This window comes from Bombyx mori, chromosome 1, assembly GCF_030269925.1.
Source record: "Bombyx mori chromosome 1, ASM3026992v2".
Lineage (NCBI taxonomy): Eukaryota > Metazoa > Arthropoda > Insecta > Lepidoptera > Bombycidae > Bombyx > Bombyx mori.
In genome coordinates, this window is record NC_085107.1 from 17,460,625 (window position 1) to 17,483,230 (window position 22,606).

The 22,606-nt window shown below is 34.3% G+C and overlaps 1 protein-coding gene and 1 non-coding gene across 2 annotated transcripts; one reads left to right on the top strand and one right to left on the bottom strand.

Moving 5' to 3' along the window:
* The first annotated feature begins 304 nt into the window (after window positions 1-304).
* Mir3272 (microRNA mir-3272) lies at window positions 305-430 on the top strand. The gene has a single exon (NR_107557.1). It is a non-coding gene; the product is annotated as a microRNA mir-3272 (primary transcript).
* A 1,244-nt stretch (window positions 431-1,674) lies between these two features.
* Window positions 1,675-22,243, bottom strand: LOC101745307 (LIM homeobox transcription factor 1-beta). Its single transcript, XM_004933170.5, has 4 exons — window positions 22,014-22,243; window positions 4,567-4,768; window positions 3,704-4,320; window positions 1,675-3,627 (listed from the first exon to the last, which is right to left on the bottom strand). The coding sequence occupies exons 1-4, from the start codon at window positions 22,099-22,101 to the stop codon at window positions 3,380-3,382; spliced, it is 1,155 nt and encodes a 384-aa protein (XP_004933227.2). The 5' UTR covers window positions 22,102-22,243; the 3' UTR covers window positions 1,675-3,379.
* Between the last annotated feature and the right edge of the window lie 363 nt (window positions 22,244-22,606).

Consider the following 22,606-nt stretch of genomic DNA (forward strand, 5'->3'; position numbering starts at 1 on the left):
GCGCTATGATACGTCCTCCTATAAGCGAGCTTTCGGGCGAGTCCTAAGCGGTAGTCAGGGGTTTGTTTGTATGGCGTTATTGACATTCATGAACGAAGATGATTCTCGTTTCCGTTTTAGGATAATAAAATAATATGTAGCGTAAGTCTAGTCCAGGGGTCGGCAACCTGTTTGTCTTTAAGGGCGCAATACTAAATTTGAAAATCACCGAGGGCGCATATTTTACAGACAATCAACAGGTATCAATAGGCATTAACAGATTTTTTAAAGCTTTATTTTGTTGGTGTCATACATAATGATACATATAATTCAGTGTGAAGTTTGGGTGTCCATATTTTCAACTAATTTCTTATAATTGGGGATATATTTAGAGTTCCCGGTCCTTAAACAGTTATCTAAATGTGAGTCATTAAGCTTTGTCTGGTATTGAAAGAAAATAATTATTTCGGATTAATTGGTAGTTTTAAATGCACGGTCTACGCGTGGTCTATTCGAAATACAATCACACACTAATAATAAATACGTGCGTGTAATTAGATACCCGCAAGGTTAGCAAACTGCTAATCTATGCGCAATCTTAAACTAAACTGACTACTTGCTGTATCACCGTTTGAAAAGAGTAAGTAAATCGCTGGCTGTCATACATTTACATTAGTCCAGCGAGGGCGCATTAAAAATCTATCGGAGGCGCCATGACGCCATGGCGCCCGCGGACGCCGCGTTGCCGACCCCTGGTCCAGTCGATCATTGTAATAAATATATTAATATTATATATCAATATATCAGTGAACGAGTCTACCTGAACCTATGAATCTTAGATACAGAGACTGACTGAATCGTCGGAGCAGCAGTTAGCGGCCGTGATTGTTGCACCGAGTCTCCTGTCTTGTGAGTCCGCACGGGTAGGTACCACCACCCTGCCTATTTCTGCGATGAAGCAGTAACGCGTTTCGACTTGAAGGGTGGGGCAGCCGTTGTAACTATACTGAGACCTTAGAGCTTATATCTCGAGGTGGGTGGCGGCATTTACGATGTCTATGGGCTCCAGTAACCACTTAACACCTGGGGGGCTGTGAGCTCGTCTATCCATCTATGCAATAAAAAAATAAAAATTTATCTTTCCTTAGGGGATTTTAGTTCATCCGTTGGCTTGGAAGAGATCACAATTAAATTAAATACCACTAATAGTACTACTGTTTCTCTATGTACATTGATTTTTTCTACTACGTAACCTACAGTCTCTTTCTTCTCAACCCTATTATAGATTATTCACTTATTGACTCTCACCTTCGTATACACATACCTGTGGCACGCGACGAGGTTGCATTATTTGCTGCGGCAATGCCGGAAACTTTGGAATACACGCGACATGCCATGGTACCCCGCAGCATGTCACGTTTACAGCGTCGCTGAAGGTCCAGAATCTTCGACTATACCCACGCTATGTATAGTTGATGGTGGCATATATTTGTAAGTAATCAAACAACTAAATTCTAAGGGTAGAATTGATTACAGTTAGTCATTGCAAAATCAAAATAAGTTTCATCTTTCGTTATCTACGTAAACAGAGGTCAAAAACATTTTTATATTTCCGTAAAGTTTCCATATGAAAATTTATTACTTGAAAATAAAAAAATGTAAATATTAAATAAAGAACTATCAAAGAAAATCACATAACACGTAATCAATATTTAATTTACATCGATTTATAAAATCACACTAAGTTTTAATTAGTACACTGTTCGTAAAACTATTACAGTCTATTATAAATAAATTATTAACAAAATCAAAAAAAAGATCTTCAAAACATTGACTAGAAGTGATTTTAGGTGTTTACAATTATAATTTAAAACACAGAGTAAAATAGATCGGTTCTAGTACACATTTATGTTAGCCTATCTATATTTCCGTTAACTATTGCCAGCACAGAAGAAAATGATAGCGTCCAACGCGCAGCGGTGCAACATTTTATATTTCATTCAATTTTAATCTTAAGCTGGTATTTTATATTCAATTTGGATATAATTTAGTCGTGTACGTAATGTGGCATAGATACGAACTTTACGACAACGAATGACAGCAACAATGATTTCGTTATAGTATTAAAATAAATAAATTGTTTAATGAGCGTTTCCTCACGGGTCCACTTGAAGCGTCGCTCACAATTTCTAATATTATCATTACGTAATCACCTAAATGGCGACAGTGCTATGACCGCGTTTGTTTAAAAAACCATGAAATGTGAAATCGTTGAAAATAAATATAATTAAATTGTACCTAATGTTAATTTTGTAAGAAAAATATCTTTTTTATTTTTATTTCAACATTCTACAACTTGTCGATTGATCGTAGGCCCATTTCGAACAAGTAGAATAGGGTGTAGAATTAGCTAACAGGAGATGTGCTAATCGCTATTCTGGTTAACATTTACATGACACAATTTCTTCATTAAAAGGACGTTTCAAGACAACTTTTTAAAATTTTCAAGAGCACCGCTATTACGAATTGTTAAAAAAACATTTCAAATAATTTTACTTATTCTGAGACTAGAATAGTTCACAAGTTTCAAATATCATATCACACGTATATTAATAAGATCAATGCTCCTACACTTAATACATTAGTATATCAGAATAAAGTGAGGATAATATTGTATAGAAATTTACAGCTATTTCCGCTCTTAAAATTGAAATAATTACTACTATTGTATTATTAAATGATAAATTTGGTGACAGAAAATAAATTTATCAAACATAAACTATGTCCATTGTAATATTTAAAATGATAATAATGGATTCTATTTACAAAATTGTCCAATTCTGAAATCGATGTGATCTCTAATACATTTGTTGATTCTAATTAGCTAATTGGATTGACTACCGATTTACTGTGCATTTAAAAATATTTCTACAAAAAAATACCACAAGCTATACCTACATATAATTTATTTTCTAAATAAAGTTTGTTTTTAATTATAATTTCTGTACAATATTTACATAATAAATTTTTATATGACTTAAAACGACAAACTACAACAGATTGTTTTTAATTATCCCGTCATTTATTGTTCAAATATTAACCACCGTGGTATTCAAGGCTTGTAAAAATCTAAACGGTATCACGGTGAAATGTGTCATCGTGTTTCTTTAAACAATATGTCTGGTTAGTTCATTTACTTAACGTGTCCTGAATAAATTGGGAAATTATTTGAATAATATTTATCAAAGTTCATAGTTGAATTGGCTACGTTCGCGTTGGAGTATGTGTGGGTTTGATTGGTCTCCGTGGCTGTAGACTTGATGCACAGATCCATAGCGGAGGTCTGGCGGGGTCTCTGCCCGGACCGGCCACGCCGGCCGGAGCCACGGTGACCGGTAAATCAATGATCAGTACTAAAATATGAATTCTGCATGAGGTAAAGTTTGTCGATCGGGTTAACGACGGCTCCGGTTCCGAGGTTCAGTGGCTCGTGTGCAGAGTGGCCAGGATGCTGGTGATTGTGGTGCTGCACTTCCAGATTCTGCAGGCTCATTGTGTCGGACGCGCCCTCGTCTAGCTGGTCGAAATTGCTGCCATCGAGGGATATGTCGGAACTGCAAAAGCTGTCCCCTGAATGCGCTGGGTAATCTGGAAACATCAAATTGATTTAATACATTTTTAAAATGACACTCATTGGAAATCAAAATATTTTTCATTTTCTTACCATCGGGCGAATATGGAAGGTTAGGATTTAATGGCTGGCTGGAGGCAGAGTATGATCCATCAAGACCTAAATAATTTCCGTGCTCGCTTGTCGGCGACTCTTGTTTGATCGATTTTTCGTCCTTATCTTTCTCTTTGTCACCGTTTTTGTCGCCTTCTTGTTTGGCTTTGCGTTGGATCTTTTTCATTTTAGCTCGTTGATTTTGAAACCAAACTTGCACGACCCTAACACTCAGACCGGTGTCTTTAGCGAGTGCCTCTCGGACCTTCCTGCAAGGCTTCGGACTGACCTCGAAAGACGCTTTGAACTGCCTGCGTTGGGCAGAAGTAAGGATGGTACGAGGACGCTTCGGGCCTCGTCGTCCGTCTCTAGGACGCTCTGAATCATCGATAATCATGTCATCTTCAGCATGCTGCATTAGATACATTTCTTTTTCAAAGTCTTGCCTGCAAAATATTTGACCAGCGCGAATAACGTACTGTTCGCCCTTCTGTAGCGGTTGGCAACACATCACGCAGACGAAGCATTGTATGTGAAAGACATACTGTTGGGCCCTCATTACCATTTCTTGTGGGAGAAGACGGTCGCCGCATCTTGTACACTTCACCCCGAACAATCTATGGGACAAACGAATTGGTGTTGACACGAAAACAAAATGAACAGTAATTGACGCTTGGCTTGTACAGGATCGCTTTAGCATTGTAAAAACATGATCGCGTTTGCCTTTGCCTTATTAAACTTAGAAGGTACCTTCACTAGAACATGACAATATTCTGTTTTTTGTTTTTTCTTTACTACTTTTACAATCTCATTTCGGTAACAGAATATTTCATGAACACAGACTCTTTTCAATTTCAATTTACCTATCGTAATCGGGTTTGCAGTAAAGTTTCGCGTTTCTGGTGTAGCAGGTGTGAGCAAGCGGACACCCGCAGACACAGCAGCTGAGGCAGTGCTCATGCCAGGAGAGCTCTCCGACCCGCATCAGGTATCGATCTTGAATTTTTTGGCCGCACCCTTCGCAGATCTCGACTATCTTCTCCCTTTTGATGCTGGCGCTCAGTTCTGTTGACAATACGCTTGACTTAGCAACACGTTAAGGAGTTAAACCCTTTTTTTAAATTTATTAATAACATACAGCTTAGCTCTTGTGCTTTAAAAAAACTTTTTTTTTTATATTTATTTACGATGCTAAAAAAAAAGTCGCTGGTTTAAAATCTAAGATCACCAATCTACTACAAATAACAAAAAAAGCTAACACATTTTACATATTAAACACATAATTCGCAGTGGCCATACTAGTTAAATCGATTACAAGTTTTCATTCTCAGGATCGCTCCCAAGTAATGAGAGAGAGATATCTCAAAGATATTTTTAGTTAGTTTGTAAAATACAATGTTACTATTTATTAGTAACTTAGCAATTTGTAACTAGTACCTCTATGAAGTTTTTTTTGTATGTTATAAATATTTATTGGTAACATTGTGGACAAAATTTTTTGTTTAGGGCTTTATTATTTTATTCGTAGGTTCCGAGGCTTATTCGGCACATCGATTAGCCGTCGGACCGGTTATTTTACGCCGACGTTTTGCCGGTTTGATCGCCGAGACCTGGGTGACCGGGAACGCCCCGCCCCTCCCAGGGGCGTGTCCCCCTCACGTCTTAGGAGCCTTATGAGACGTGAGCTACCATATATTTTCCCAAACTCGTGACGCTATCTCGATCTACACCTATAGATACGTCTTCGATGTTTTAATCGATAGACGAAACCGAGAGCGGGGCGCGTTAAGCTCTATCGCGGGAAAATCGATGCTCTTAAACTAGGGCAACGGGAGGGATGTAGAAATGCGAAAACGGAAAATATGACTTTAAAGATATTCAGAACGCTCTACTTCTGTTTTTTAATAAAATGATTGTCAGGGTCAATAATTATCAAAGATTACATGTGGTAGGGGAAAGTGAGTTATGGTATATGTTTTAAGATATTGTGTAATTAGGCACTCATCATTATTTATTCGAACTTAGCCTTTGAAGCGCATGTTGAGTTAGCATAAGTGCATTTAATTTGATTTCTCGATATTATCAGAAATTGGAAGTCGTCGGGGCTAAAGGATAAGACGCCCGGTGCATTCGAATCGAGTGATGCGTATGTGCCGGTGTTCGGATTCCGCAGTCAGTTATGAAATTTTGTCATGAACAATAGAGAATAGCACCGTGTAATAAAAACAAACCCACAAAAGTTTAATTTTCATAGCTACTGATGATAGGGTTTTTTGTGACGGGTAGATATTGCACTGCCCACTCTATTTCTGCCATAAAGTAGTAATATCTAGCTGCAGTAAATCATGAATTCGTTAAATGATTTCAAGTTTTCTATACCGCAAAATGAGAGAATTGGACTGATGAGCATTTGAAAATGCGTCAGGTGAAACAGTAGATAAAATACGGTATATATGAGTCGACTATTATCAAAGCCGGCAATGTGACTTTTGGACAATTATTGGTAAATCAGAAAAACGAATTATTGACTTTGTATTCCATTGGCAGTCACAAAACTCTTCTGAACGACATCTTAGATAAATAACAGGTTAAGTATTAATTTAATGCAGGTTTTGAACCGTATTCTTCGAAGGAGACGATTATATTCAAATCAATCTGTATTGACATATCAATATTTTTGAAGTGAAACTTCCTTATCGGCGTTGGAAAAAAATTTACCGTCACATTTTTCGGTTACGCGTCACTTTTTTCCGTTACGCGCCATCTGTTTTGTATTCATGTCTATGATAATAAAATCCTTTTGTTTAAACTTTATCTAATTTAACTTTATTTAACCAATTTCTAGAAAGTTGCATGTAGATCATTTTTCGAAAAATAAGGCCATAAACAAGTTTCACATCTTACGTGTGTACACTAGTACACGCACACATTTTTTTTTTGTCCAAATGCACAGATTGCCACCTTTGATAATAGACGACTCATATTAGGTTTTACCTACGAAATTGCCGTTTATTATGTATATTTTTTAGAGTTATTTTTTCCGTGTTTTTTGTCTTCACTCTAAACATAATTAATGTTGTGAGCCGTTTATGTGGCATTGCATTTATGTGGTACATAATTACTCGTATTTTCATGTCTATTGATGAAAAAGATGCAAATTTAGTGAAGACAAAATACTAATCAATGAACAAAGGACTAAATTTGAAAATGTAATTATATATTTTTAAAATAAATTGCCTTTTTGCATTTGAAATGGTCAGTATTTTTAAACAGCAACCTGAAAGACTTATTGAAGTGAAACTTCCTTATCGGCGTTGGAAAAAAATTTACCGTCACATTTTTCGGTTACGCGTCACATTTTTCCGTTACGCGCCATCTTTTAATTAACGGCTGTATGTTCTGAAGTATGGATGCGCATTTGAGAAACCGACCTCATGTCTCAAGGTGGGTCACGGAATACATTTTGTAATTGCAATAATCCCAGGTAACCCACTTAATATCACGTGGACCGTGCTATTATTGTTATTACGTAAAATAATAGGAAGAAAAGTACCAGGGTATTATGATATCAAAGAGATGTATTATTATAACTTTACTCTGACGTACAGCCTTCTTTATTAATTAACGGCTGTATGTTCTGAAGTATGGATTCCGATTTGAGAAATTGACCTCATGTCTCCAGGTGGATTACGGAAATCATTTTGTAATTCCAATAATCTCAGGGAGCCCACTTAATAATATCACGTGGACCGTGCTATTTATTACTGTTATTACGTAAAATAATAGGAAGAAAAGTACCAGGGTATTATGATAGCAAAGAGATTTATTAATAATTAACGGCGGTATGTTCTGAAGCATGGTTTCGGATTTGAGAAATCGACCTCATGTCTCAAGGTGGGTCAAACTTCACGAACCTCAGGAACCCCATTTAACACCACGTGGACCGTGCTATTATTATTAATTTATAGGAAGAAAAGTACCAGGGTATTATGATATCAAAGAGATGTATTATTAAAATGCTGTAATAATCTTAGTAGCAAAAAGGTAAAGTGAAATAATTGTATTATTTGTATTCATGTCTATGATAATAAAATCCTTTTGTTTAAACTTTATCTAATTTAACTTTATTTAACCAATTTCTAGAAAGTTGCATGTAGATCATTTTTCGAAAAATAAGGCCATAAACAAGTTTCACTTCTTACGTGTGTACACTAGTACACGCACACATTTTTTTTTATTATTCAATATCGTATCCATTGCAGTTTATTTATGTATTTGAAAACTGACAATCCTTTCCAATTTTATGTCTTGTTTAATTTTGTTTGAAAAACTAAAACAATAGTGTTGAATCAGTACAGTCGCGCGGCCCAGGGCGCTTCAAAGACTGAATTCCATTGTTTTTGGTTGCTAGTTTTCATTTATTCATAAACAAAGAGAATTATAAAATAATGCACTAATTTTAAGTTGTTCCCAACGAATATTATTTTGAAGGTTATTTTTCTTCTTCATCTTTAAATATGTCATATCTAAAGTAATATCTTTATAATCAATAGAAAAGTACACAACGGTCGAAAATATATTTTTATTGAATGTAATTAAATTAGATAATACACATAAATTTACACATAAATTATTTAAAGATAAGCACGTCAAGCATTCAACAAAAATGTTTACGGGCGTCGTCCACTAGATGGCTTTGCTTCGATTAGTTTCATTACTTTCTCTTCGATTAGTTTCTCCTGTAGATGGCAGTAACATATTATCTATTCTATATTTTATTTATAATGAAGGATTTTGTAAATTTTCAGAAACCACAAATTGATAAAATTTCATCAATTTGTCAAATAAAGACTAGTGTGATTTTTTATGTTTTTATGTGTTTAGTTATGCAATAATTAAATGCCTTAAAATTTTAACAATATATAAGTTTACGGGCATCCGCTACAAGATGTCGCTAGTTTCCATACAAAAAATATTTGTCATCTAGTGTCGCAGTTTCAGGTAGGTCCCTGAAATTATAACGAATTAGTCAAAACAAATTATATTTTATTTTGGAAATATTTTATACCACCAGATAGTTCAGATAAAAATTTGTTGCCTTTTTTTTACGGGACATTTTCTTAATAGCTGACTGACTATCAAATTGAATTTGTCTACTTCTATAAATTTGAGATAAAGTATACGAAAACAAAAACAATACGAACACGCGCAAATTTAAATTAAACTAAATTAAAGTTAAACAAAAACGGAGCCTTTTGACTTCAATTTTATGTAACCGCATATTTTTTCGAACGCCATTTGCTTTAACTATCGTTGTGCAAACATACGTAATCAATAAACGTATCGGTAATACCTTACTTATCTACGATCAATTGATTTTGTACGTAACGAAAGAATATCTACAAAACATAACCTACCTTTGAATTGTTTATTTCTATTTTGAATGGTTACTTTGTGCTGTTCAAAGAAAAAAAACATTAATAAAACACTCATTTCAGCCGTTGAACTGGTCTGAAAATACCTCCGCTCATTTAAAAAAGCCGATTATGATTTCGATATGAAGCATTCGGAAATGCGCATCGCAATATCGGTCAAAGCGATGCGCGCTATTGTGGTCGAGCAATTCCAATTATGATTCGGAATTGCTTTTGTGAGTAATTCACAATTATCATACATTAACGTTCGGTGTTTTGTAGTTTCATTTGCAATGTTAGCCTCGGGGGCGGGTTCGTTTCGTTCTATTTTTCATTAAGATAGAAGTATTTTTAATACGCTTTTATTAGCTTCAGACGTATGTATGTTAGTATGTAACCGAATCTTTGAACATGATTTTGACCCCTTCAAAACGTCGGATTAACTCGGAATTTGGCATACTTATTAAGGACAACACGCTTTTTTTTACAATAAAATCATTTTTCTTACACTATTTTTAATTTAAATTTCTTAAAATTGATTTTTTAAACTATTTAGTTACGTTCCTGTTGGTATTAGCGAGAAAGTTATAAAATATAGATTGTACTTGTTGTGGCCTAAATTCGTATCGAGCGATACAACGGTGTTCAAATCCCGCAGGTAGGTATAAATGTTTCTAATGTAAAACGTACATAGTCGTGTCTTGTGAGTCCGCACGGGTAGGTACTACCGCCCTGCCTATTTCTGCCGTGAAGCAGTAATGCATTTTAGTATTAAAAGTGGGACAGTTGTTCTACTATTTATTAGAATTTAATCGCATGTTGTGTTATTTACGCAATTAAAGAAATACGCTCTTCTTTTAATTCCGGAGGCCTATGAGTAGAAAATAATTCAATGCTCCCAAGCATCAGCCCGCTGAGTTTCTCGCCGGATCTTCTCAGCGGGTCGCGATTTCGATCCGGTAGTAGATTCATTCGCAAAACAGTTGCTCTTGAGTTGTTAGGTCTCCTTCGGAGGCACTCGGGCAGCTGTTAGCAAACCTCACCCCTCCTGGCTGAGCCTTTGCTCGCCCACCTATCCTGGTGAAACTGGAAAGGCCTCCGAGCGACTAGTAATCTTTCAATCATAAAAAAAATGGTAATGCTCTACCCGAAAACGAGTACATCCCTATTTTTGTAAAAAATCTTCATTCATTAAATACTTTCTACTTAAATGCAATGACGGGAAGGAGCGGGAACAATTAAAACAATATAAAATAGTTCGACGACCAAGTATATAAAAAATAAATTAAATTGCAACTTTCGTTTATTAAATAGAAGACCTACGTTTTCTTAACATATTTTACATTTTATAACCAATGCTAATAATTGCTTCATACTGCAAAATTAATTTTACAGCAATTGTAACTCAGCGGTTGTGTAACCAAATAAAATGAATGATATTTTTAAGCTCTTCATCTCTATTCTAATATTCGTTCAATGCTTAATAATAAAATAAATTGTAATACTTTTTCATCGCGTACTTGTTGATGAAAATTGAGTACAAACCGTCCTTTAAAAAAAAAGATATCTAAATATTTCAGTATGGGTGGAGAAGCGAAAGATGCTGTTGTCGATTAAAAATAAATCTACGTAGCTTTTAAATATCAAGAAGGACTATTAGATATATATTTAATTATAGCTTTTGGTTTAAATGATTTTTAAACTGACATAGCGCTAAAATAAAATTTAGAAATTCAATTACAATATAATTTTCATTAATTATATCCAAGATACATCTAGGGATATTATTAATGTCTCAATTCCTTTAGTAAAATAGTTTTTAAAGCGATTGGTTTGTGGCAGAAATATGCGAGGCTATATTATAATTTATCTATAACTCCACTGCATACGATTCTTTACGAAACATACTTTCTCTCATGCAAGCTTTTATCACGATTTCTTTTATCGCTACCTTCTGAGATTATTCGTTAAAGCTCTAGCCTTGTCAAGGTTACGCATAAACCTACTGGCCACAGTTTTATAGTTTAAGCCTCAGGTCAGGGACTAGCGAGGACAATTTCCTGAGCTTGTCTAACCTTTTCACACGGAGTTTGTACCTACGTTACTAATACCTCGCTTTTATCGACATGAGCTCATGTTTTAATTAAATTAACTACACAATTTCTTGTACCGTATATTACACGAGTATGTATATTAAAAAAGTTGCACCTTATTGCGCACACGAACATAAAAGAAAATTGCTCAAAAATGACATTTTGAACAGCACTAATTGTCATTTTAATTTATTTTGTGCTACACAAAGAGCTGTAAAAGAGGTTTTAATTTTCAAAAATGTTTGAGGGGTTCTTTTCAAAAGACAATACAAAAACATGAAAACAAAATAAAAACCAAACACATTTAAAATTGCTTCTTTCCGTACAAAAAACATCTGGATGACAACAATAAATATGACAAAGGCCACTTAATAACAGCTTTAGCTTTAAAGTTCGAAGCGAAAGTCAGCTCTATGTCCTTGGTGCAAAGACCAAGAACTCATCGAAAGAAAACCCGCCTTTGTCTCATGATGCACTAGACTGAGATTTATATAATATGAGCAAAACTAGAAATAGTGCGAAAAACTGTGTTCTCCGTGAGTTAAATGACATTCTTCTTTTGTGAATTGAAGAAAGATTTTTAGGCTAACGGAATTCTATCAAATTTATTCCTTTTTTTTAATGCATAATTCACAATCTTAAAATCATGCTTGATGTTTCGGTAACGGCATTTTTAGTATTAAGAACTATTATTATATAAATTGACTATTTCGAACTATTGTAGCATTGAACTTCTTGATAAAATTTTCGTATCTAAGAGCAAAAATAATCGAAGAGAATATACACAGTCTTGCAAATTAAGAGACGCACACACTCAAAGATTATATTATGTACAAAGCTTCCCCGAGATCTGTCTCTATTGATTATGCGCGTAGCCGCGTAACTGTCTACTAAAAGCTACGGCGTAGCAAGGCTACGGCCTGTGAAATAGGTACGGCTCGGCGATATTGGCACAAGGGTCCTTATTTTATTGCTTTCCCGCTAAATTTATAGGCTTTTAACGGTTAAATACAGGGTTCATTCCGTTCGCCTTCTGCGTGATTACAGTAAAAGTTAATGTGTTTCAAACGATTATGTTTAAAGTTTATTTTCCGTTATAAGCAAATGCAAAATAATAACGAAGCGTAATTTTTTTCGTATTCGTAGACAATAGAAAATGTACAAGTCTAGTGATTTATTACCTTAAATTGTGTCAACAGAAAAATATTTAGATTGTGTACTATTGTAAAATTTGTCTGCAACAAAACATTATATTGTCGCTCTTAAATTTATGAATTCACTGCTCCGTTTGATGTTGCGTGTGTTCATTGCAGCGTATATATTACAAGGTTATAACTTAATTTAACTAAAAGAGGTAAAATGCCAAGTATTTCAAAACAAAACTGACTTGAAATTTAACTCGAACTTCGTGATATAGTCAGTCAGTATTATTAACCACTCGACTAACAAGAGATGTTCAATTATTAAAAGCATTACTGATTGGGACTCAAAATGGACCAAAGAATGAATAACACCACCTCATCTCCTCCCGTGGCAAAGGCGACTAAAGAATTTAATGGAAAATGGACAGCAGCCTTTTCAGTGTTATTCTTCTTACCCTTATCCCATCAAGTGGAATCGGCGCAGCAGAATTTTTCCATCCAGACCTATCATAAGCCATTTCTGCACTCACACCCTTTCACACCGTTTCATAGAGTCCATTTAAGTCTATTTAGGATGCCCCTCTCCTCACATTACCGTCTACTTTCATGCCTAGAGTATTTTTCAGACCGCATGTTTCAAGGATGAGCGCTACATCCACATTATAACATCGATGGACTCCGACAATTACTCCACACTAGGGGGGCTCGTAATTCATCTACAAAGTACATGTAAAGAGTAAAAAATATGTAAGGGTTTAATGAATATTTGTGAAGATCGAAGAAGAGAAACTTGGTTGCGAAATGGAAAACTGTGTAAAGTTATTGTTGACAATTCAAGGAAGGTATCTCTCATCAACATACGAAAAGTAGCGTGCGAGTAACTTCAAGTTATCGTAATATTATATATAGATGTTATTTATAAAAATAGCGACAGGCAGAGTTATACGACTAGAAGAATCGACTTGAATTAGTAACTTTCTTCGTTGTTACTAACTAGTTGTGTAACTCATAAATACTACTAGAGGTCCCGCAGTAGTCGAAATTCGACTATAATTAATTGGAATTGTAAGTTTGTACACTATTATGATTGTATTTTATACTTCTATAGTCACAAATAAAATATTAACAAAGACAAACAATATTTAATCTCAATTTGACAACAGACGTCAAGAACAAAAGTTTGACAATAAATAGTATGCATCCATGTGTGCGTCAAATACATGGTATGTAGTGTGTGTGATGTTTTCTTTATTGATTTAAAGTATCTTTTATGCATTATTTTAAAAAAATATTAGCATTGTGCACTTCTTCTCTATATTCTCTATAAGTGTGGAAAATTTCACACTCCTCCGTCCCCGCAATTTTCGTAAAAAGGAATTCAAAGTTTTTGTTTCACGTATTAAAATATAGATATGTTTCGTTTTTTTTTTTTTTTTGTTTATACCTAAACAAAAAATATGTTACAGGAATTAATAATCGCGTATTAGTAATCTTTTTTTTTATTACTTTATAAAATCGTAGCTGCAAAAATTGCAACGCTCAAGATCCTACCAATAGAATAATTAAACCAACAAAATCTAAATAGTACAATCGATATTGGTGATAACTTATCACAACGCAAGCACTGAAATATCAGTGGGAGAAAAAGCATTAATATTACATTTTAGTGTGATATGTGAGCCCGCACGGGTAGGTACTATCCTGTCTATTTTTACCGTGAAGAAGTAATGCATTATGGTTTGTAAGGTGTGGCAGCCATTGTACAATAAAACTGAGACTTATCACTCATGTCTCATTGTCTCAAGCCGGGTGGTGGGCAGTTGTAGATATTTATGGATCCGATAGCTATTTAATACCAGGTGGGCCGTAAACTTGCTCACCCCACTTAGCAATATAAAAAAAACCACGTCCCTGCATGCTATTCGAAAAGAGTGAAGGTCTTAAAAGACAAGTATTAGGTTTAGTAGTAAGACTGCAATAAAGATTACTATCTTTCTTCCTAATTTGGCTATAAAGAAATCACGTAGCTACGAGTATATGTTGGGTTATCCGATGAAGCTGCAAATTTGACTTTTTCTTTTTTTTAACTGCCAGATTAGGCAGTGGTATTAAAGTTACTGTATGATGTAGTGTATAGGATGTGAGCATTTCATCCTCTCTAAGCGAAAAAATCATAAATAGCTGATTATAATAAACTTCCTAAATTTCTCTTCAAAGAAATCTTTTCAGCGAAATTCTTGATTGTGTACAAAAAAAATTAACTTTGTTTTCCTCAATTGATAACTTAACGCCAATTTCAAACGATGTAACAAAAGCCAGCGAAACATAATCCCCATTGTCAAAATCGTTGTCGTCGAAATATGTTTGTCAGTCAGTGTCAACGTTTAACATTCCCGATAGTGCATTTCCCTTTTCATTACGTGTCGTGTGGGCGCGGTTGGTTAGTTAATTCGACCTCCACTGTGTACATCACTTTCACTGTTTACACTTACATCAGAAGCGAACAGTGAATGTCACAAACCGCTTTGAAAATATTTAAAAAAAAGCAATACATACGCCCGTGCCGTGGAAATTCAATTAAATACTTTATTGAAGCTTGATTTTCACTTTTTGGTTTGATTTCTCGTACAAACACTGCAGTCTCGAGCTCAGAATTTTTATCGCGAAAAGTTGTTATTTTATGAGTTGTCCTTGTTAGTAAGTATAAGCCGACTTATGCTAATAGGTATAGGCTCTAATAAAGAATATTAAAAAAAAATGAGTTGCCGTTGTTCATAGGTCGTAGAACTTACATAAATACAGATAAGGCGCTATGCACACCAACAACTATGAAAAGAATAGCGAATAAAATCCCTATTGTAAAACATATCGATTTTGACTAAATCGGGTGATTTAAGATTTAAATTTCAAAATCGATTATACCGAACCATTTCCTAAATAGACTGAATACGGAATCCTAAATTAACGTTCGGTGCATCCCTATATTTTCATTGGTCGTATTTGCGGTTCGAAAACTATGATCAATTAATCTGTGTTTGATTTGTTTTACATCGTTAGGTTTTGATGTTTGTTTTATCATCACTACTGCATGTTCAAAAGTTAACTTTCGGATTTATTTGCGCTCACTCTCAAACAATAAATTATTTCTTAAAACAAAATGTAGCGCGAAGAATTAAATTAATTAATTTTGGTTTAGATTTTCAAAAAGGAGCCTTTTTTATTAAAATTATTATTGTTGCAGATCAATTATTATATTTAAAACAGTCGTGATAGAAGTTACTTAATATCTAAAATATATCTCTTTGGTGCATAGTCGAAAGTTCACCGCCCTCAGTGCATCACTTGACAAAGTAAAATCGATTTTAATTTGAAAATTAAGTTTCTTAAATAAATCAGCCCGGGTGCAGCAATTTCCATCCAAAATTTATTTAAAACAGTGCAGTTTAAAACACGCCGAATTTACGCCAATATTGGCCTTTAGATTTACTTACTCGAAGTTCGAGAAGTCGAAAGTAGATTGCATAACTTTGCTGAATGTCATTCTTCAGGACTGAAGGCGTTGAAAGTTACGAGATACTCAAATATTTTCATACTGACTTATTTTAAAGTCTTACTGAAATTATTAGTTTGAGCAAAGCTACTAACTGCTGCAAGTAAATTTTTATTTCCTTGTTTATATGTTGCTTAATTTTCGTAAATTAAAATGGATACAAAACACATCGTGACTGTTTTCCAGTTTTATTGGAAACATGAAAAAGTACCGAGAAAGTTTTCATTATTTTCATGTGTTCTCTCTTTCTTTTTTCTTTTTTTATTGCCTTTGTAGACAGACGAGCATACGGCCCACCTGATGGTAAGTGGTCACCGTCGCTCATGGACGCCAGCAATGCCAGGGGCAGAGCCAAGCCCTCTCTCACTCTGATTTATCCACGTAATTTCCAAGCTTATCTGTAAGTAAAAGCATCTTATACTGTTCTTACTTTGTTAGCATAACAATTTAATCTTCAACATATAAATATTTGGATTCAAGCAGTTTTATTAATATTTTGCAATATGCCCCAGTCACCGAATATTTTCCAACTATAAACTTAGGTAATTGATTTTTTTCTTAAGTACGTTTTGTGGTTGTTGTCATAATTGCAGTTGGCATACGATTGAATTTGTTAATTTAAACCGGTTTCTGGTCGGTCTTTGTACTCCCATTTATTAAATTCATTTTTATATGTTAGTTTCGTTACGAAAACCTGTGTCATTATAAAGCTATACTAAAACTAAAAGCATTTTTTCACATTGTGAGGATTTTAAAATAATAATATGAAAGCGTCCTTCCGCAAACTCGACTTCGGGAATCAAAATATAATATTTCGTTTCATTGCCTTTCGATCATCACGCAAAATTCATTACACCAATAAATTACCGTAAATAATTACCGTTGCAAAAGGCCATGCTTCACACATAAAGCTTAAGTTTTAAATATGTATGTTATAATTAAATGAATTCCTTTGACACTTGCATTCGATTTTAGATTTCATAATCAAGATCTAAAAACACTTTATAATTCATGTTTAATTATAGTGAATCATTTTATATACTTTTATTGAGTTAATATTTTTTTTTTTTTTTTTTTTTTTTTTTTTTTTTTTTTTTTTTTTTTTTTTTTTTTTTTTTTTTTTTTTTTTTTTTATTGCTTAGATGAGTGGACGAGCTCACAGCCCACCTGGTGTTAAGTGGTTACTGGAGCCCATAGACATCTACAACGTAAATGCGCCACCCACCTTGAGATATAAGTTCTAAGGTCTCAATTATAGTTACAACGGCTGCCCCACCCTTCAAACCGAAACGCATTACTGCTTCACGGCAGAAATAGGCAGGGTGGTGGTACCTACCCGTGCGGACTCACAAGAGGTCCTACCACCAGTAATTACGCAAATTATAATTTTGCGGGTTTCATTTTTATTACACGATGTTATTCCTTCACCGTGGAAATCAATCGTGAACATTTGTTGAGTACGTATTTCATTAGAAAAATTGGTACCCGCCTGCGGGATTCGAACACCGGTGCATCGCTCAACACGAATGCACCGGACGTCTTATCCGTTAGGCCACGACGACTTGAAATACTCGATTTATCGAATTAATACTCGATTGCAAATTGCTGGTTCTTCTGTTAAAATATGATTTAAAAAATGTTAGGTTATTTTATTGCAGTGTCACATCGGCTGGCACAAGGCCACTTAACAATGGTTGTTCAGCGGATCCTTTATCTTTTGTCGAAACATTTTTACTGGCTACATTTTTATACTCCTATTTCATTTCGTATTTTTCGTTATTTCTTTATTATTTAACATAAAAGCTTACAGTTGTGGTAAGTGGTAGTTTTCATGGGTATTCATGTAGTTTCTAAATTCGTGTCTAAAATTATTGTCTTCTTACTTGGGCCTTTTTAGGTTAAACTTCTGTCTGTATACATATATGAAATGTATTCAAACGCAAATAGTGTGAAAGAACACTACCCATATAGGAAAACCTTGTATAAGTTCATATTTTAATATATATTTATTTTGCATATGAAGACACAGCGTAGCTGAATGTGAATTAAATATGGATATTAAATTAGTATATTATTAATCGTAATAAATTACTTACTCTGAAATTTATCATATTAACATTGAATATTCCGAGAACGAAATACTCGTAGAATTGTATGAAGCAAGATATTACAGATAAGAAAAAAGAAAACTCGATAATGTAGCAAGAGTTATAAAATGAAAAATTAATAATTTAGGAAACGATAGCTTAAATTAAAGTCTACTGTATCGAGTATTTCATCCACTTATTTCCGTAAAATTGAAATTTCGGTAGGTTTATAGGTATATACTAATAGAAGTTCGGTAGGTATATACTAATAGAACATATAATATTAAAATTTATTTGTAGTAAATTATATAATGTAATTTAACGTATTCATCGGTTGTAGATAGATATTTTTTTATTGCTTGGATGAGCCACCCACTTTGAGTCATGTGTTCTATGGTCTCAGTTTTACAGTACAACAACTGCCGCACCCTTCATACCGAAACGCATTACTGCTTCACGGCATAAGTATTTATATTATAGTAGTGGGTATATTCCTGTTCGAACGCATGATTCTTTTATGACATGAATAAGCGGGACAGAGCTACGGTCTAGGGTTGACACACAAAATTACCTGCTTAAATTATGCTTTCTTTATTTGACGCAATATTGTTTCTTAATCGTGGAAGTCATTTCACTGGTGGTAGGTCATCTTGTGAGCCCGTGGGGTAGGTACCGCGGCCCCATCTAGTAATGTGTTCCCGTTTGAAGGGTTAGGCGGTCTTAGGGACTATGGCGGCCATTGTTGATGTCTATGGGCTCTGGTAAACACTGAACAACAGGTGGACAGTGACTTACTGTCATCAGTCTAACCAATACAAAAAAATAATGGTACGTATTCGGTACTTAGATATAATAGATTGCATTATTGAGAAATAATCTTTGTAACATGCATAAAGTAAATTAAAGTATAAGCATAAAGTGAAATAAAACTGCTAATATACATTGGTTATAACAATAAATAAAACAAAATATAAATTGAATTTAATGTTAAAAGTTCAGGCAATCACGAAATTATTCAGTTTATTATTATTATTAATGATCAATACAAGTTTGATCCTATATTATGTTAAGACTATATATTTTATTTACTTATTATTTACTTCAGAATATAAATTATTCCCTAAGAGTATAAAGTAATTTACGACAAATTCACGCATAGGTATATTTACTTCTTAAAAACACAAACCACCTCTTCTTGAATATAAATGGGCTCCGTAATAAAGCATTTGAAAAATTATATTAAATTATATCATATTTAAATTTATAGATTTTAAAATTATTGCATATCAATACTCCAATAATATTAATAGATTAGATCCGTTTCTACTAAAAAGTGTAAATATAATTGAAACATTCAAATTTGTAAATTCCCATATCTGTATAAGCTTTAAGTATGGTTGGTGAATGTGTCCTGAACCTAAAATATCGACCGGCGAAAGCGAAAGTCCTTACATTGTACCTACAACGTAATTTTAAGTTGCGTGTGTGTTTATTTAATAAAAAATATTTAGTTTTTGGTTCGTGTGGGCGTTTGCAGAAGTTTTAAAATAGTGATGTCTTACTTTACCACTAATTCTAATACAGATCGTTGAGAAGTACCGGCCAACAAATTAGTAATTGCATTTTTGCATATTACACAATATATACAGTACTAAAATCAATTATAAAAAATAATTAGAAGAAACAGATTGGTATCACTAATCTCTGACGAAATAAATGCTTAGCATGCAATGTGGCTATGTGGAGCACTATTTCAATTTAAGTAGACGTTAGAGAATTTCATAGGTACTATGCCGTAGTACCACCACCTATGGAATTCTCTAAGCATTTGAAGCATGAAGTTAAACCGTAAATTTAATTACATTAAAACGGTGATCTTAGCTCTCAGACTGGAATGCCATACTATTTCCAAAAATATTCACTTGCCTTGCCCGAAAATAACTAAACTAACTAAAAAAATTATGATTTTAGTAAATGGTGTTGCTTCATTGAATCGCTGTATTTGTGCTGTTAGCAGACGCTGTATGATTTACGTTCCTTTAAATATAGTTATTTGATGTGTTTTAAGTATGAGAGTGAAATATTGTCGCTTGTTATGTTGTCTACTACATTTAAGATAAAGTAACCTATATTCTTAAAAACAGAACCCGCTATGTTCTAAAAGAAATCTATATATTAATACGTGAAGCAAAAACTTTGTATCCTTTTTTACGAAAATTGCGCGGACGGAGGAGTATGAAATTTTCCACACTTATAGAGAATATAGAGAAGAAGTGCACAATGCTAATATTTTTTTAAAAATAATGCATAAAAGATACATTAAATTAATAAAGAAAACATTACACACACACACACACATATACTCTTCGTTTATTGTCAAACTGTTGTTATTGCTTAAAGTCTGCAGTCAAATTGAGAATAGGTTAGTATTGTTTATCTTTAATATTACGAGTATTTGTCTATAGCGTAGCCTTGGCGAAATCTGTAACAATAGGACCATAATAATGTTGAAACTTATAATTTCAATTAATTATAGTCGAATTTCGACTACTGCGGTACCACTAGTTACAAATCATTGTTGTTCCCTGTCAGACTATAAAAAAAAGGAAAGCATAAAAATGGACGTAAAGATTTTGCGTCAACGTCCAATATCCAACTGTCCGGTATAGCAGAGAGCAGACGGAGGCGTATCTACTCTTCTAAATAGTACTTCTCGCGCCCCAGGAATTTAAAACTACTTCAGCTGGAATTTTATTGCAGTGTCGTTGACATTTTCTTGGGCACTTTAAACGATTTAAGCTTCCCTTGAAAACGGATTACCATTTTAGCTTTGACAGATGCAATATTCTTTAGTTTCTTCCCTTTAGAACAATTTGTTATTTGTAGTTCAATTTGTCGGTTCTCGAATGTTAGATTAGATTGAAACTTATATTAAAGGTCTTTTTTTTTTTGAAAAATAACCGTTTTAGTCTTATTTAACAATTAACGCAATAAACACGCAGTTCAAAATTAATATATATTTTTTTTATTTTCTATCGATTGGAATAAGTTCAAATACACCAAAATTTTTATCCCTGCCTATTCGCTGGTAGTCTAAGGGACTATTCCAGATTCTCTCGGATGGGGAGCACCGCAATATTAATCACGATCCAATTGGTTCAGCCATATGAAGACTCAAGTAAAAAAGAGGACAGGACTTTAGCTTCGATTTAAAATATATTGTGCGCAATATGACTTTTTGGTGAAGTTCACTCGTTTTCGTGATTATCTAATTGCATAGCCCGGAGGTCTCTCTAATTTTAGCAGGACGGGAGGACGAGCACGGGCTCAGCCAGATGTGATGGGATTTGTGAGCGCTACTGAGGCCATCCACTACCGTATTGGAATAGGGACCCGCTGATTAGACACGATAAGTCGGCGGGCCGATGCTTTGAGCTAAGGTTGAATTCGTAACATCTTTACTAGGTATCTCATATGTATGGTATTTATGATAAACAAGGCGTAAGATTAAGTAATTCTACTAAGTTTAACAACTATTAGAGGTTCCTAAATTTATATAATATTTGTAGCGTGTGATGCTTCTGGTTGAAGCAATTTAAATTTAAAATAATTCTGACAATTTCAAAACGTAGTTCTTGATTTAAATCTCTGAACTGCCAATATATTTATTTCATTTCAATGTACATTTATTCAGTTGTTTTGTTTAATTGAATAATATAATTATCATGTATACAGGAACGATATTAATGTAATCATACGTACATAATTTATTTGATTATTTTAGTGTAGTTATTCTCGATATAAATTATTTCTTTTATATGTGTAAGATGAAATTTCGAGGGTTTTTACTTCGAAATACGATTCTTCTTCGGCTTTAAAAATTAAACAGGAAGAGATATTACTTTATAATGAAATATTATAATAAATGTGATAGTTCTGAGAAAAATTAAATAAACAGTAAGTTAGATCAGAGCTTCAGCAATAGAAATCAAAATACAATCGCAGTGTTGTCGTGGTTCCTGACCTGTTCTCCCGGTGCAGGTGAGGGGCGGCTGCATCCCGTCCTGCATCAATCCTGGATTAATGTTCGTGTAGAATTCTAACATGGTCATGTGGTATAGGGACTGTGGGACACTTCACGCGCGGAGACGCTCTCGCGCCGACGGTCGACCTCACTGTGACGCGAGCTTTAAGCCTGACTACAGCACCATAACCCTCACAATGCTGCCGAGGGCCGCGCGACCCGCCAATGGCGACTGCTCACCCGGCCCCGCCTCTCGTCGACGCCACCTACCTATTATACAGAAAGGGGATATATTTCGCCACTCCGACGAAACGGCGGGCGAATTGTGTTTTTTCGTTTGCCAAAAAAACCGCCGGTCAGACAGACGGCATAAGCGCAGTCATTATTGAATACTGAAATCGTTGAAAACTGTGTTATTAATTTCGTTTACTCCGCCTCGAGGGAGTCGAGATAAAGTTGAACAAGTTATCTCGAGCGTTGTCAATCGCAGTCTCTCATTACCGTCAAAATGTTTGTACATTTTTGCATACGTAATTCTTATATCAGACTTATGTTCTAGATATCTAGTTTTAATATTATTTTACTGCTTTTCT

What these genes read in the sequence shown, in the direction of transcription:
- LOC101745307 (XM_004933170.5), bottom strand. Translation starts at nt 22,101, where the DNA reads ATGACCATGTTAGAATTCTACACGAACATTAATCCAGGATTGATGCAG. An exon ending in CACCTGCACCGGGAGAACAG is followed by an intron (nt 4,769 to 22,013) that starts GTCAGGAACCAC and finishes TATTGTCAACAG; the next exon opens with AACTGAGCGCCAGCATCAAA. An exon ending in CCTTCCATATTCGCCCGATG is followed by an intron (nt 3,628 to 3,703) that starts GTAAGAAAATGA and finishes TGATGTTTCCAG; the next exon opens with ATTACCCAGCGCATTCAGGG.